The sequence below is a fragment of the Dermacentor variabilis genome, chromosome 5 (genome assembly GCF_050947875.1).
Source record: "Dermacentor variabilis isolate Ectoservices chromosome 5, ASM5094787v1, whole genome shotgun sequence".
Lineage (NCBI taxonomy): Eukaryota > Metazoa > Arthropoda > Arachnida > Ixodida > Ixodidae > Dermacentor > Dermacentor variabilis.
Window position 1 is genome coordinate 17,317,530 of NC_134572.1, and position 14,693 is coordinate 17,332,222.

At 51.6% G+C, this 14,693-nt stretch overlaps 1 protein-coding gene across 5 annotated transcripts in view; it reads left to right on the plus strand.

Moving 5' to 3' along the window:
• pnt (ETS transcription factor pointed) overlaps positions 1-14,693 on the plus strand; it is a 206,586-nt gene that overhangs the window by 115,864 nt on the left and 76,029 nt on the right. Inside the window, exon 1 of one of the 5 annotated variants that reach the window (XM_075691877.1) lies at positions 11,269-12,432. The exons of the other annotated variants lie outside the window; for them this stretch is intronic. Within the exon in view, the coding sequence (XP_075547992.1) occupies positions 12,204-12,432 (229 nt within the window). The 5' untranslated portion in view covers positions 11,269-12,203. Of the gene's footprint in view, positions 1-11,268; positions 12,433-14,693 lie in introns of those variants that run through there. 5 annotated transcript variants of the gene reach the window in all.

Sequence of the window (14,693 nt, forward strand, 5' to 3'; positions counted from 1 at the left end):
GACGAACAACGTCGCCCCGACGTAAAGCGGCAGTAACAAAATAGAAAGGGAAAGAATGGGGATAGCAGGGGTGATCCCCTTCACTGGGCTTAGGGAGTGAACATAGCTTTTTATGCCTTTGTTACGTCACTGTAGAAGGAGGCAGGCAGGTGGAGCGGGACCTTATTGCGTTGTTTCGAGGGTGGAGTCGGCGGAGGGGAAGGAATGGGGCTGTGTCGTTCGAACAGGCTACGCTGACTGGCGCAATGACGGTGTCTGTCCGAAAGCAAGATGCAGAAAAAAATAAAAGTTATCAAGGCTTCCGTGAACCGTTTCCCCCTCTTAGCGATGCGCTTCAAATTGACTTCTTAAGACGTGCGGAGAAACTAGCAACGTGAAAACAAATAATAGCGGTGCCATCCAGTCGTGCGCTGCACACAATGCTTGCAGGAACATGTATACGCAAGCGGCGGTGGGTTCGGGTTTTTCTTTCACTCCCTCTCTTGTCTTTCTACATACCCGCATTTGTTTGTCTGCTTGTTTGTTGCACCCGCTTCATAGGCCGGGCGCTCCCCATCGCTTGCTTTTTTGTATTGTTTTCATTTCGTCCTCATCCTTTCGACTTTTGTCCCGACGCCACCGCTTCCTCCTTTTTTCCCGTCTGTGTTCTACTGGCCAACTTCCTTCAGGCGAGAGGAAAATGGTTCAAGGACGTTGCAACGGAAGGGGTTCCCCAACGTCCTCTACCTTTAGGCGCACCTCCCCAGCTTTCTCTTTCTCTCTTTGTGCCTTTGTTTCGCTGCCTGCAGCACTAGTGTATTTTAGTGCTCTACTTTTCGTTCCCTTGGCCTGTATGTCAGTGCCCCTCTAGCCAGAGACGTAACGGTTCAAATGAGTTGCTTCCTGCATCAGTATGGGAATGGATGCCCGTCTCTCCCTCGCATGCTGCGCCCCATCGGAATAATTACTGTTTCTTGACAGTCTGACTGTCGCCGAGGCATCTAGTTCAGACAGCGCGTACTTGGCGCCGTTAGAAAGTGCGGGAGGGCGAGGAAGGTCATTCATGCACCACCGAGGGGCACCAAGGTCTTCCGGTCCGGCACACACGACCGTTGAGGCTATGGCGAGGAGAGCATTTGCCGTACATTTGCGAGCTGCGTTGTACTTCAATGCTCCTTCACAGTGTACCCTTCACACGCCTTGCAACTGCAGTGTCATTCTTATTGCGTGAACGCGAACGGAATTAACGTTCGCCCCATGAGGCGACACCGAATAATTGTAGTCTGATAACTTCGTTTTCCGCGATCACAAATTGTTTTTAATTTCACACGGATTGCCAGATTGTATATTACAGCGTCGCTAATATATATGTGTGCGTGCCCTATTCGTGCGGAAACTTTGGAGGAGCGTTGTGTGGAACTGATCGTCCGTGGGGAAACACGCATTGTTCTCAGGCTGGTTTACTCGTATCCCGGCACCTCTAAGTGCTGTCTCTTGAGTATTGTTTGGCCTGCTCACCCTAGCAGACAATGAGCATCCGCTACAAACGAGGGGGCAGGACACTGGACCAGTTCTCGACCGCAGGCTCTAGTGAGCGAAAGGTGTCGGCGTTTTCATGAAGGCTCGTGCATGCATATATGTGGAGTTTTAAAGTATCCCGCCTAAAGCCGCCGCTTCACTTTCATGACGCTGCTTTTGTTAATAAGATGACTGTCTGTTGTGGTCGGCACTCCCTTTGTGCCTCGCCGTTATGTCGCAGTTCCTGACGCAACCAAAGCAGGCTGATTATTAGGCAATCCAACAATGTCTGTTTTCCCGCGCCTTCATAGGCGCACGTCCAGCCTAAGGTATCGCGTTGTTTAGTGCCCCCGACATCGTCGCCACTGGGAGAGGTGCGCTGTCTTTCGACACTTACCCACGCGACCACGGGCAAGTGGCGTTAAAAAGACAAAAAGGAAATGCGCACAATATCCAAGGCACCAACCTTCGTGACGTGAGAGCTAGGCTTACAACAACTCGTCGTGTTTACGCTGCTGCGAGTTGGCTGCTGGACCCTTAGCTGCGATCCTTATCGCCGAGTTCTTATCGGCCGCGCGTGGTGCTTGTGGGTTCCGTAGCCAGCATGGCGCGCGAGTGCCGACAAGTGCGGACGAAAGGCGCGCGCGCTCTCGGATCCCTGGCGGCGATAACGCGTGCGTGATTCAACCTCCGAGAGTTCGTTGCCTCCTACGTGCAGCCTGCGAAATTTGCGCTTGTTTCGCGTTGTCGCGCGCAAGCACGTCGCCTTTGCTCGGTGTACCCTCGCGCTCCCTCCGTCGCATCAGCCGCGCCTTCTGACGAACCAGTCTTTGCTGGACCGCAGTGTAGTGCTTGCTCATTCGCAGTTCTTCGAGCTCTATTCTTGGCTTAGTGTTTTCCAGCTGCTCCTTTATTATCTATATATCTCTCTCTCTTTCATTTCTCAACTCCATGCAGCTGCTCATCGCTGGAACTCAGAAACTGACACCACTCTCACCAGCGCGCTCCGCTCTCTCTCTCTCTCTCTCTCTCTCTCTCTCTCTCTCCGTATTCCTTTCGCTGCCTCTGCGCTGGCATATCTAAATGACATTGCTGCACGGATCGCTTTCTTTCTTTCTTTCTTTCTTTCTTTCTTTCTTTCTTTCTTTCTTTCTTTCAGAGTGGTGACTAGTGTCCCGATGTTTTCACGAGCTGGAAACAAGTTTGTGCTCGTTGACGCAGTGCTTCTGCGGAAGCAGCTTCATACTTCTTTATTATTGCCTTTGTAGTGGAGTAACTGTGATATCATATGTGCGATGGTCATACGATATTTTATGATTAGTTATTATTTGTTACGCAATATCTACAACGCGTTCAGCATGATTACGTATGCGGGGACGTATAAAAAGTTAGAACTCGTGAAGCATAGAATTGCATATGAAAAATCACAGAAGCTGAAATTTGCCGTGAAAGCACCTTATGGCGTGCTTACGACGTTTACGTTATCCGACTTCCTTTCTTTAATTTTTCACCATATCACCCTGAGTAGCATGCCAGGTCTGCCATAAAACTCTTATTCGTGTCTATATCTCTAGGACGTTTACGTTTATGACGCGCACGTTTACTGATGGCGTGCTGGCTGCAAATGGAAATCACGTTTTCGAACCCGCATATTCTCAAGAACTTGGTGGTGAGGCCGACAGCGTTGAAGGCAAAGCCGCGTGGTTTGTGTTTACCATAACCTGCCCGCAAAGCACTTTCGTTCGAAACCAACAAACTTTGTAAACATCGCGCTTATCTATGGGCTCATCAAATCCAAGTGCTGCTGCACAGAGCCAAGGTCATTGCGAAAGGTCACGGAGTCTCTCACTAACGTGCATGGATGACCGAGCGTCCATTGTTGTGGTTTTCTTGTTGTTTTATTGTTGTTTTCTTTCTCTCCCCACACCCGTTTTGTGTGTGTGCGTATACCTACGTCATCTCACGTTCTCAAAGCGCAAATTGTACCACCTCTCTTGGCCTCCGACATCCCACTGTCTCCATTATGGGTCGACTTTGGGCTCGTGTTAATCGTCAGAAACATATAAACCTTGAACGGTGAAGGTTAGTGAGGCATCAGCGGCAGATCGCGGCAGATCGTGACTGAGCAATCTGTGAAGCGCTATACGCGCGTGAGCTGCGAATTGCGGCAGGTGTGAGGGGAGCGTGGCTTTCGCGAAAAACGGAGTCGCCACCGGATCAGCCCCAGTGTTTGTGCGTGTGGGCGCTGATGAAGCTCGACTGTTCTGATCACGGCAACAGCCACAGAGATCTTTGCACTGTTCCTTTTGTCCCTCGCGGACCGTTTTTCTCCTTCTCTTTTTGAAGTCTCGCACGTTTCTCGCAGAGAAGTTGCATCGGCCTTGCCCAAGCTGATACTTGTGCATTGTAGGCGTCGTTTAGACATGCAGCAATCCGGTGACCCCCATAAGGTAAAGAGCAATTCGTTACCAACGTGTTGCACTTGGGGATAGTCAATAAAGATCACTCGGGTGTCGCATTTCATGCGCATGGTTAAACATGCAGCTATGAACTAGTGCAGTGTGCTATTTTTTTTTTTTTTCATTTGGAGGAAACGGCATTTTTGTGATGTGACATAGATATCACAGACACACACATGCAAGAAAAAGGAAGTATATAGTTATATGTGCTTTTCTATACGGCGATCACCGTATTGCGCGCCGCAATAAGTAATTCAATGAGAAGTAGTGCTTCTTATGGAGCCGCGTGTTTCGTTTCCATTTTATCGCCTAAATTGATACTGATATTCACTCATTCAATTTGGACTGCGGCATTTTTGTTTTGAGGCTATTTGTGCTTTCAGGGGGCAGAAGGGTCGTTATTAGAGATAAAATTAAGATCATACTTTCCTTTCAGAACTTGGCGCCGGGCGCTCACGGCGACAGTGTGACGTCAGGGACTGCATGTTATTTTACCGAATTTAAGTTTATTTCGTACAGGAAGTGTCCATAAAGGAGCCAGACAAAGCTTTTTCTTATACTTGCAAATGCAAAATCATTTATACACAATCAACTAGCCCTTGAGTTAGCACTCACTGCCAGAATTTGTGACGTCAGTGAGAAGCCGTTGCGAGATCCCAAACTGGCATCTCCATTGTCACTCGCCTTTTCTTCTGGTTTAGGAAGAATCCAGTCGCTGAAAGACTGAGCTATAATAATTGCCAAGTGTGAATGACAAATCTAGATGAGCCTATTTTTCCTCTTATAGTACGTCACGGCCGCGGCGATGGTCCGAAGAACCGTGCATATTAGAACCGGAGAGGAATAGGTCTGGCGCGTAACTCTGATAATGCAATGAGAAAGAGCAAGCGGCGCCAGCTCACAGCTAGTTTTATTTAAGAAGAACATAGTATTGGGGGGGGGGGGGGGGGGTGTAGCAGACCCACCATAGCACATGCGCAATGCGTTACAGTAAACAAATGCAACAGAAATTAAGAAATCCCAATTGCAAAAACCAGCGTCTTCCAGTGTGAAACCAGCGCGCTTTTTGGCGCTGGGTCGCACTGGGTACGCTGGGACTCACTGGAACACCAGTGAGAACGCTGGATAAGAGCTGGGTCACACAGGAAGAGACGCTGGTTCCACTGCCGTGACGCCGGGGCGTACTGGTTTGTGCTGTACAGGCGCTGGTTCTCGCTGCAGTTCGCTGGTTCGCACTGGAAACTGCGCTGGTTGTGTTCGTGCCGCGCTGGTTCCAGTACGCAAGGACGAGCGCTGCTGAATATTAAATGCTTTATACAATTTCATCGCTTGATACTAGTCTCTTGTCCTAAATAACGCTATATCTTGGGGTTATATAACCCTATTTCGTGTCGCAGCTTGGAATAGAGGTGCGTGAGCTGCCCTGTTTATTCATGGACATTTGAAACTGGAGATCACTTTCGTTTTTTTTTTTTTTCATTTTCCCTTTTGACTGGTCGGAGCAGTTTTATTTTTACGTTTTTTTTTCTTTTCTTATTGCACTAAAACACTCTTTGTTGTCTTCTGTATGCAAAAAATATATACGCTGTCCAGACACCGCATATTTAACGCGCTAGAGCTGTTTTTCGCACAAGTAGCCAGTGCCTCCAAGTACGCCGCGCCGTCCCAGCGCCCCAGCGTCCAGCGCGCTGCACTGGGCCCATAATCCGGCGCACTTGGTCCCAGTGGCACTGGGTTTTGCAATAGGGAAACTAAAAAAAAAAAAAAAAAACTAACAACGGTTATATCAGTGCTCGCCAGAATACTGAACATTGCTCCGCAGTTTTCTGGGCCCTTATCCAAAAAAACCTCTTATGCTATAATTGTTCGCAAGAGAAAATTCCAGCCTATCCTATATCATTATCGAAGGCGGGCGGCCAATGGCAAAAATCACTTACGAATGAAAAGCTTTGTGAATTGGGCGCCTGGTCTTGAATACCTGCCCTTGCGCTTTTTGCGAGATGTTGCCCTTCCCTCATTCGCGCATTTAATGTAAAATATCACCAGGTGGTAAGCGTTGCATGTTCATAGTTTAGGAACCGAACCGAGTGGTCCGAGTTTCCACCCACTCGGGCCATCCCGGCAACGAGTCGGCTCACCAACACGTTCGAGGATTCGTCGACCAAGCGGTGGGCCCCTCCGCGCCGGACGCCCCGGTGCCACAGTCTAGTCTCTGGTCACCTACAACGACATGGTAGGTGACCATTGTGCCGAGCACTATGGCCTCGAACGACACGCCTACCCGTGCCCTCACGGCAGTCTTCCCAAGCGGTCAGAGATCGCCTGGCGTCGCCTCCAGTCCCGCACTTTCCGCGCCCCCTCGCGCATTCGCACATCCACATAGCTGTCATCGATTCACGCTGCTGCCTATGCTGCGACGTTGCCTCGCTGAACCACGTCCCCCGGGGCTGCCCGGAGGATTCCTCGCCCACCGACCTCGTCTCGTCACCCCCCACCGAGAAACAATGGGATGCCCTCCTCTCCAGCACCGACCGAGACATCCAGACACGAGTACTGACATGAGCTGACGACGTCATCGAGAAGCGAAGCCTGGCAGCCTACGTAGCTTAGCCTCGCTTACCCCTCACTCTTTCGATTAATAAAGTTGTTACTCACTCACTTAAGTTGCCGTGACACCTCTGCAAAAAGTTACAATTTTGGGTTATTAAGTATGCTGCATCTTCTAGTGGGAACGGCGCGAAAAACGAGAACTGAGGCGCACTACATGAACGCTGCACGGTGTTGTGTGTGTCTCGCATTTTTTCCGCTGCGAGGTGACACCTCCAACCGTAATATCGTTCAGTGAAGTAACTGAAGGTTGTCTAGACCACTATGGACGATATGGTAGCATTGACTGGCCTGTCGGAGCAGCATATACGTCTCCCCCTTTTTGAAACAGCACGTGTGCGCTTTTCACCACTCAAACATGCTGCATGATAACGTCGTGCCAGAACACTCGTGCACCATGGCCCTTCTCAAAGGCTGCGCGCGTAAACAACCTCGCGGTGAATGTCATTAAAACTCAGTGGTTCACAGTTATCTTACCGTAAAACACCAGTTAAAGCCGTTCCAGGAAAGAAACAATAATGAACACAGAGCTTCGTTACCTTGGGCACACTTTACGTACACCTTGCAGGAGACAGCAATAAGGCGCGTTTGAATCGCGATCTTCGTGGCTTGTTGCGATACCGAGACACAGGAGTAATTAGACTTGACTCGCCTGTGCCGTATGCGACGCTAGGATTAGTCGCAGTCGAGTCAGAATTATAACTGTTCTCATGCGGCTCACTTACGTCACATGCGGACGATGCGCTCTCGCGTGGTCGCGTGGATCCTTGAGGTCATGCAGGCGCTGTGGTGCCACACAGAAATTGTTTGCTGCGCCATTATATGCGTAATTCATGGAAATTTCTCCCGCGATGGCTGCCTGTCCGCGGAGAAGCGCAAAGGTTGCCTTTCGAGTATGACATTGAAGCCGCGTTGTTTTGTGTCGGGCGTTTGTAATATACGCTCTGTGAGGTAATCTTTCTCTTATCGCGACTGACTTGTGTCGCCTGGCTGCATGGACAGAGGTTGTCCTCTACGGCGCATACGAAATGCACTTTTTTGGCTGCATGTCTTCTTTACCGTCACGGGTTTCGTATGCGAGACGTGCGCTTCGCTATAAAAGCATGATTGTACGCAATGATGAAACTATAATCACATGGGATGGCACTTCCGGTGCACAGTATTCGGCCAGATTACTTCGCGTTTGTTTATGTATTATAATTTCTTTTCTTTTTAGTTTTGCCATGATGGTCGCACAAGTGCTCGTAGCATATGGCATTCCGCGAAACATTTGGCATTGTTCGTTATTAAGTCTTCAAGTTGCGTAATAACGCACGTGGATGGTACTGGCTGCCTCGATTCAAGGCAGCGGAAGTTTACTCATTAATGAAGTTCAGCGTGGAGCTGAAACGTTCATCTGTTTATTCTCCACCGACATATCTTAGCTCGAGAATTTCTTTGGCCCTCAAGCTTGGAAGGTGCTCTTCGTTCACACGCGTGCATTCTAATGCGGCACGAGGTTCTCGCTATATCTTTTCGCCTCGCTTACAGCTGGCGAATCACGGCTGTAACTATAGTTGATCCTGAGCATCGAGATCACCGACCTGTTAACAAGATTCACGCAGCTCCGTGGTCCATTCCTGGGGCAGCTCTTTTGCATAGCTGGCACCTGCGGACGTGCATTTCAACCGGCAGGAAAGAAGGCGGCGAACCCGGCAGCCCGTTACGTCTGACGTTTGAGGCGACGCTAGCCTTGCCTGGCTCCCAGAAGGCAGTTTTGCCGCTCATCGTAGCCAGCCAACCTTGCGTCAGCGGCGAGCGCGCCAGACGATGAGAATGTAGCAGGGAAGAGCGCATACTGTCCCCTCGGCGGCAGCACGCGCACGGGGGGGGGGGGGGGGGGGGGCTTTGATTAGCCGCAATAAAAGATTCCTGGCGTACCCTCCTCGTGTGCGTCCCTCCGCCACCGAGACGCACGAACACGAGCTCGCTATTCTTTTGCGCAGAAGGTCATAGCAATCGGCCGCCCCTGGCGGCGTTCTTTCTTTTCTGTGGAAACACCTTCGCCGCGAAGGCTGACTCAGGGGAGACGCGTCCTTAGCGGCACGCTCCGAGACAATCGACGAAGCTGCTGCTGCTGTTGTTTCTGCTTCTTCTCCATAGCATGAAAAGACGCGGTGTGCCCTCTCTCCGCTGCTCTTTTGTTGCCACTATTCGTCGTCGCCTACCTCGCGCCGGCCACGAACGCACGCCTCGCCCATCGCCTTGTGTGCGTGCGTGGACGCTGCGGCGAAAACAACCATGCTCCTTCGCTCGTTGTTGTGGTCCTGCTTGCGCATACTGCTCGTTACGTGTTGTACGCGCGGCGAGGGTTCCGCGAAGAGGGAGCAGCAGGGCAACAGCCACCGAGCACAACCGCCCTCGTGATCGTCTCTTGTGTGGCGATGGCGGTTCTACTCCCTCCGCACCTTTTTGGCGCCTGCTTCTTTATGACCGCAGCTCTGCGGTTGAGGGCGGCCGGTAATGGCAGCACCGCCGCGACTTGGGGGAAAGCGTTCGTCGGCGGCGGCGACTTCGCTTGTCGCGCACCGTTGCTCTCCATCACTGCGTCGTCTGCACAGGTGCGTCAATGTTGGGGGCTGGCGCAGGTGATCTCCCCGGCCGCGCTCAACCTTAGAAAGCACAGTTGCGAAATGGCTTCAAACATTCTTGTTGACAACGCCGTTTTTCAAGCTGACCTGCCGGTTGGTTGGCACGTTTATGTATTAACAAAAATAGAGCGTTTCCGGGAACCGTACTTTGACATTGGTGGCCTAAGAGAATTCACATGCAATGTTCCGTCCTTAATGCACTCTGCGAAGTTTGCGTAAAACCTGTTTACAGCGATGCCGGTTAAATTTCTTATTTTCTTTTTTAATCCGAGGACACTTAAGCACGTTGTATGAGTTGTGAATGCGAAACCATCAATGTCCAATTGAATGCCACTGAGCGGTCCTTCGAGTTTTGCGCTGCGGTTAATGCACTATAGCCGTACGTGCTGCCCGAGCCAGCAAGCAGCAGCAGCCTTCGGTACCAACGCCGAATACCACCGACGTCTTGCGCGACGAGAGACCGAGGAAGCAGCAGTGGCCACCGAGGCAGGCAGGCAGGCGCGGCCAGCAGCTAAGCCCAGGGGGGGTAACAGAGAGAGATACAAACCGAGCGCCGGCTTTTGAGAGTGAGAGCGAGGGTGACGTAGCGTCGCAACGATGCCATCTCCCCTCACGCAGCACCTGGCGCGCTATCGCTCAGCAGGTGTTTCATTTCGCCCGCTCTGCTTCGTCGAGGCGCTCTCTTGAGGTGGCGTGCTCGTGACGTGGCGTCGCATCCAACGGAAATTTAGGTGCCATTTGGCTGCTACATGGGGACGCTGGATCTTTGACAAACGAAGCACAGAGGCATGCTGTCTCTGTGCTTCGTTTACCATCGAACTATATTGCACTGCTCTCTAATTTCCGCTGTGGCTGTCGTGCCCATGTTCTTTGGTAAACAACGAGGACTTGCTCTTGAAACCTCCTATAGGTGCCAATGATTTGTTTGTTTTATTTGATGATGAGGCGATACTTTGCACGCAAGACACGGTTGCGCCAAGGTGAATGAGTTCAACCAGATGGCAGAGATTCGGCGAACGCGCGTTCACGCTTGTCTTTGGTAGGCTACCGCAACTGTCTTGCACAGTTACGTGTGCGTGGGCACCTTGCATCCAAACCGGCTATTGCTGAGTCACGCTTAAGAAAACGAACTGTTTGAACGCCCGTCTGAACCTCCGGACGCCCTTGCTCCCAATGTCCCTCGCAGTCTACGCGTTTTCTTCGTCGTTGCTGCCTTCTTAGCACTCCGCTGTGCTGAATAAGAAAGGAGGGAAAGTCTTTTCTTCTTACCATCACTGTTTTAGGAGAAGGGAACTCGTCTTCTCACTGTGAGCTCCATTCTTCGCGCGCTCCTCCGCTCTAGCCACCAATTCACGCGACTCCATTGAGAAATGCGCGAGCCAGGAGAAACAAACAGACCCAGAAGGACAACATAGGGTGCTTCGTTTCTTATTCGTCTACTGAGGCCTTCACGGGCCGGAAAAGGAGTCCCCCGTCCTTTTCTTGGGTCTGCTCCCTTACTTCTTTTCGCCCACTCTACTCCGCTTTCTCTCACCCGATGCACACATACGACCTCACTCATCCATCGGCTTGTATCCCAAAAATAATTGAAAAAGAAAGGAATGAAAGAAAGAAAGATGCAAACGCGCTCAAAAATCGCTGCGGCGTCCACTGGCACCACCTGACTTAGCACTACTCTGCGATTCCGTGAGAGGGGAGGTTGGCGTGTCCCGGCGCGCTGGCGCGGGGCAGCTCGGAAAAAGGAAAAACACACCGTAACATCCACGCAGCCTTGCCCCAGTCCTCAAAACTCAGTCCCCGTATAGAGATGATGATGATGGAAATAAGCGAGGAGGTTGAGGGGGGTGTTTGGAAGGTTTCATCCATGGCGGTGGGGAGCGAGCACTGTGGAGGCGGTGGAGGGTTGGCGGGGGGTGTCACGGGAGAGTAAGGAGACGGGGAGAACCCCCCTGCCCCCCCCCCCCACGACCGGATGTGACGGCCGTGGCCCGCTCTCGCCGCGCTGCTCGCGCGTTTCCCCTTCTCTCCAACCGTCTCCGGCCGTGGCTCAGGTGTCGTCCGTCTTCTTCACTCTGGTTCGCCCCCCCAACCTTCAGGACTCAGAAGTGCTCACCGCCGCCTCTCCCTTACCGTCCTCCTTTCGTGTAGCGGAGCCGTTCTCCCTCTCCTTACACACTTTACTACCCTACTACGACTACAACTCCTCTCCATTGACATTTCGAGGGCGAGGGTGGTACGGCGCGAGTGGTGCTGCGTCTGTTGCGGGCAGAGCGGCGGAGACGAAGGAGCCAGCAGCGCGAGCGACAGCACATGGTCGGCGTCTGGTCCGCCGGTGGCAGTTGTGGTAGTGGTGGTGTTTTGGTGGTGCCGCCACGTCGTGCCGCTCCTTGCTTCCGGAAGGTTGCCAGCTCGGCGAGTTTCTTGTTCTGAAAAGCTGCAGCGCCTGGCGGATTTAATTCCCCCCGTGCGCTCGCCACCGCCGTCCTTGACCGTCGTCGCGAAGACCGCGCGCGATTGACCACCGCCGGCTTTCCCCTTTCGCAGCCCGCCCGATGTCGTCAGCCGAGAGTGTGCCCGTGAATGGAGGAGACTAATCACCTGTCTCCGTCGCCGGTTTCTGTTGCCGCCGTAGTCTCGACGCCGCGCCGTCGTCTCCGGGGCCGCACCATCACCGAGAGCTAGGACGACAACGCAGCTGCCCACGACGAAGCTCCGCCGTTCTGTGTTGGCGATGGATACGCGTGATGGATTACGGCTGCTGCCGCGTCTACAGTAAGAACGTGTGACCTGATTTAGCCTCCGCCGCTTCTTTGCCCTTGAGCTTTCACACCGTTTGGGCGCCGCTCACAAGACTCCGACAGCTTTTTCTGATCCAATGTGCAATTCCGGAGACCCTCCTTCACGTGACTGCGGGAGCCCTTCTCACATGTTTGGACTGTGAGGTAGCCTGCACTTTACGAAAGTGAAGAATCAAAGTGAACACAAAAGTGTACAGACGCGTCCTTGCTAGATGACGATGGTGCTTAGCGAAGAAACGCCGCGACCACTGGTCAAAAACCGAGCACAGATGCTCCCATCCGGCCCGCCGTCGCCGGACTCAACGCCACGGTTGACGCGAGAAGCGAACAACACACCCGTCAGTCACCACCATCACCATAGCCATAACGAGATCTCCAGAACGGACTTTAAGATGCGGCCGCCTCCGGCACCTAAGACAGCGCTTCACAAAACTACAAAAGGTAAGCTCAGCACAGTTTCGAACTAGAGATATTACAATTCGGTTTCCGAATCCCTCAGTTCACCTCCTGCAACGTTTATATTGTCATTACTCTCCCACCACATTGCATTTGCACAAGAATGCGCGATATTCTTGATGTGTTATCTTTATCAGGGTCGGTGATATACGCTTAACTGTGAAGCTTTCTCGATTCACTCTCATTAGTCGTATTCTGCATCCATAGACATTTCGATTCTTTCTGGCTTTGCGTAATTGGCTTGGACGCCCTCAAGCCACTGTTATTGAGGAACGGCCAGTCCGAGCGATGCGTGATCCCTCATATTAAAGAGAAGTCATATGAATGGTCATAAAATACGGCCCCGTGTCTCGCCAGGCTTGTCCGTAGTCCTCAAATTTCTGCTAAACTAGAACAGCTGTCATGAACTGTCTTATTGCCGCTAACTACTACTACGCAATGCAAGAACACGCCTTGGTTCTTGGATCAACGCCTCTTGTTTATGGTGACTCCAGCGCGTTACCTCAGCGCGCTAGAAGCAGGGTACCAACTCCCGCATGGCGTGCGTAACCGATTCGTGAAGGATGACTCGCCACTTTTACGTGAGGCTTTGAGCAGAAAGGACTGAGGAACACGCCCTGATTTGCATACGCGGGCGTCTGCCCTCACGGCACCTGAATGAAGAGCTGGTGCGCGAGCGCACCACGAGGAAGGGAGAGGGGAAAAAAGGGGGGGGGGGCAGTACGATGGCGCCAGTATCATTGACACGGAGCCGGAGCCGTGGATGATGGACGAGTGGGAGCACAAGTACGAGAGTGCAGGCGTACGCACGAAGACGACGGTGGCGCCTTATTCGTGCAACGTTTCTTCTCTCCCTCTCTCGATGCCCTAATCGGATTCGCATTTCCGCGGAGACGACCGAATGGCGGGGACGCGGCGAAAGACGGAATCTCGTTTTACGCGTATTTCCGTTCTCCGGGCTTTGTTCCAGGCCAGCGCACGCCTTGGGAAAGATGGCCAAGTGGTGGTCTCTCTTCTTTCATTTGCTCTGCTCGTGCCTTTCTTTTTCTCCGACCCATGTCAGCACGTGGCCCAAGCGTAGCTTGCCGGCCTGTAGTTTGCGCGTACATAATTAGTGTGTCGAGTCACGCTCGCAACCTTTGCAGGGGTGGTTCCTTTCTGGGAGGTCTTTCGGCGTGAATCCACGACTCTTTTTCCCCAGTGGTCATGTGCTGGACCGGACGTCGCCGGTGCGAAAGTGCAAAGTTCTTGTAACATTTTATAGGAAACAGCAGCTGTTGTGTGATCGAACTCGCGATTATGTTGACGCCAAGTTTATCGTAAAACAGTTGGTCCGAGGCACGTAGGAGATCTTATCGGGAAATAGGCGGCCTGCACCATCTCGCCAGGATGGCAGCCAGGATGACGTAGTTGGAACATGTTAAAATATGGGTGGTGCGGCGAGTTCCGTCGCTTTCTTGAAAGTAACCAGAGCCAGCAGGCATGTGTCCTTCATCGGCTGAAGCATGTTCTGTGAAGAATACTACACACGAGAGGACGGCAAGCCAACGAAGTTTGCCTTGCCATGTAACAAGTTTGCCAGCTAACAAAACCATGACTGTCATGATAGCGGTCAAAGTGAGAGGGTAGGCCGATAACTATGCACAAACTTTCACATAATAGAAGAAGACTCGAAAAAAAAAAAAGGAACATGCCTCCAGTGTAAAACACTTGCAGACATTGAGTATAGTACGGATTCCAAATGCGAATTGCATTTCTATGTGAGCACGTATTAAGCGCACTCACTAATTTGTTAAGTAACAGATAATTGGTCATTTGTTTCACCTGTGGACTTGAAGCCTCCCTTCTAGTCTTCTCTGTCGTCTTGTGGTACGTCGATATATGTATATGGGTTACCAACTCCCGTACATGTAAAATGTAGCACGAAAAGGACCCAACCCTTCTTGTGGTTTATAGACGCATATTATCGCAGAAACATGATAAAATGATATTCTCACAAATATCGTTAAGTTTACAATCAATGCCGATAACCTTTGATCTGAAACACCCATACCGTAACGTAGGGCAGTCAATGATTTCTTCACATGCATCCAGACAAAAAGCGGGGAACCGAAAGAATGTTTGCCAGCTGAAGTACCATGGCATGTATATATACGAGAAGCAGATGTTCTCTTCGGTCTTCTTTTGTAGCAGCGGCCATTCCCTGCCTTAAAGCTAATGCCGGGCCGACGATGGAACCTGGCTTA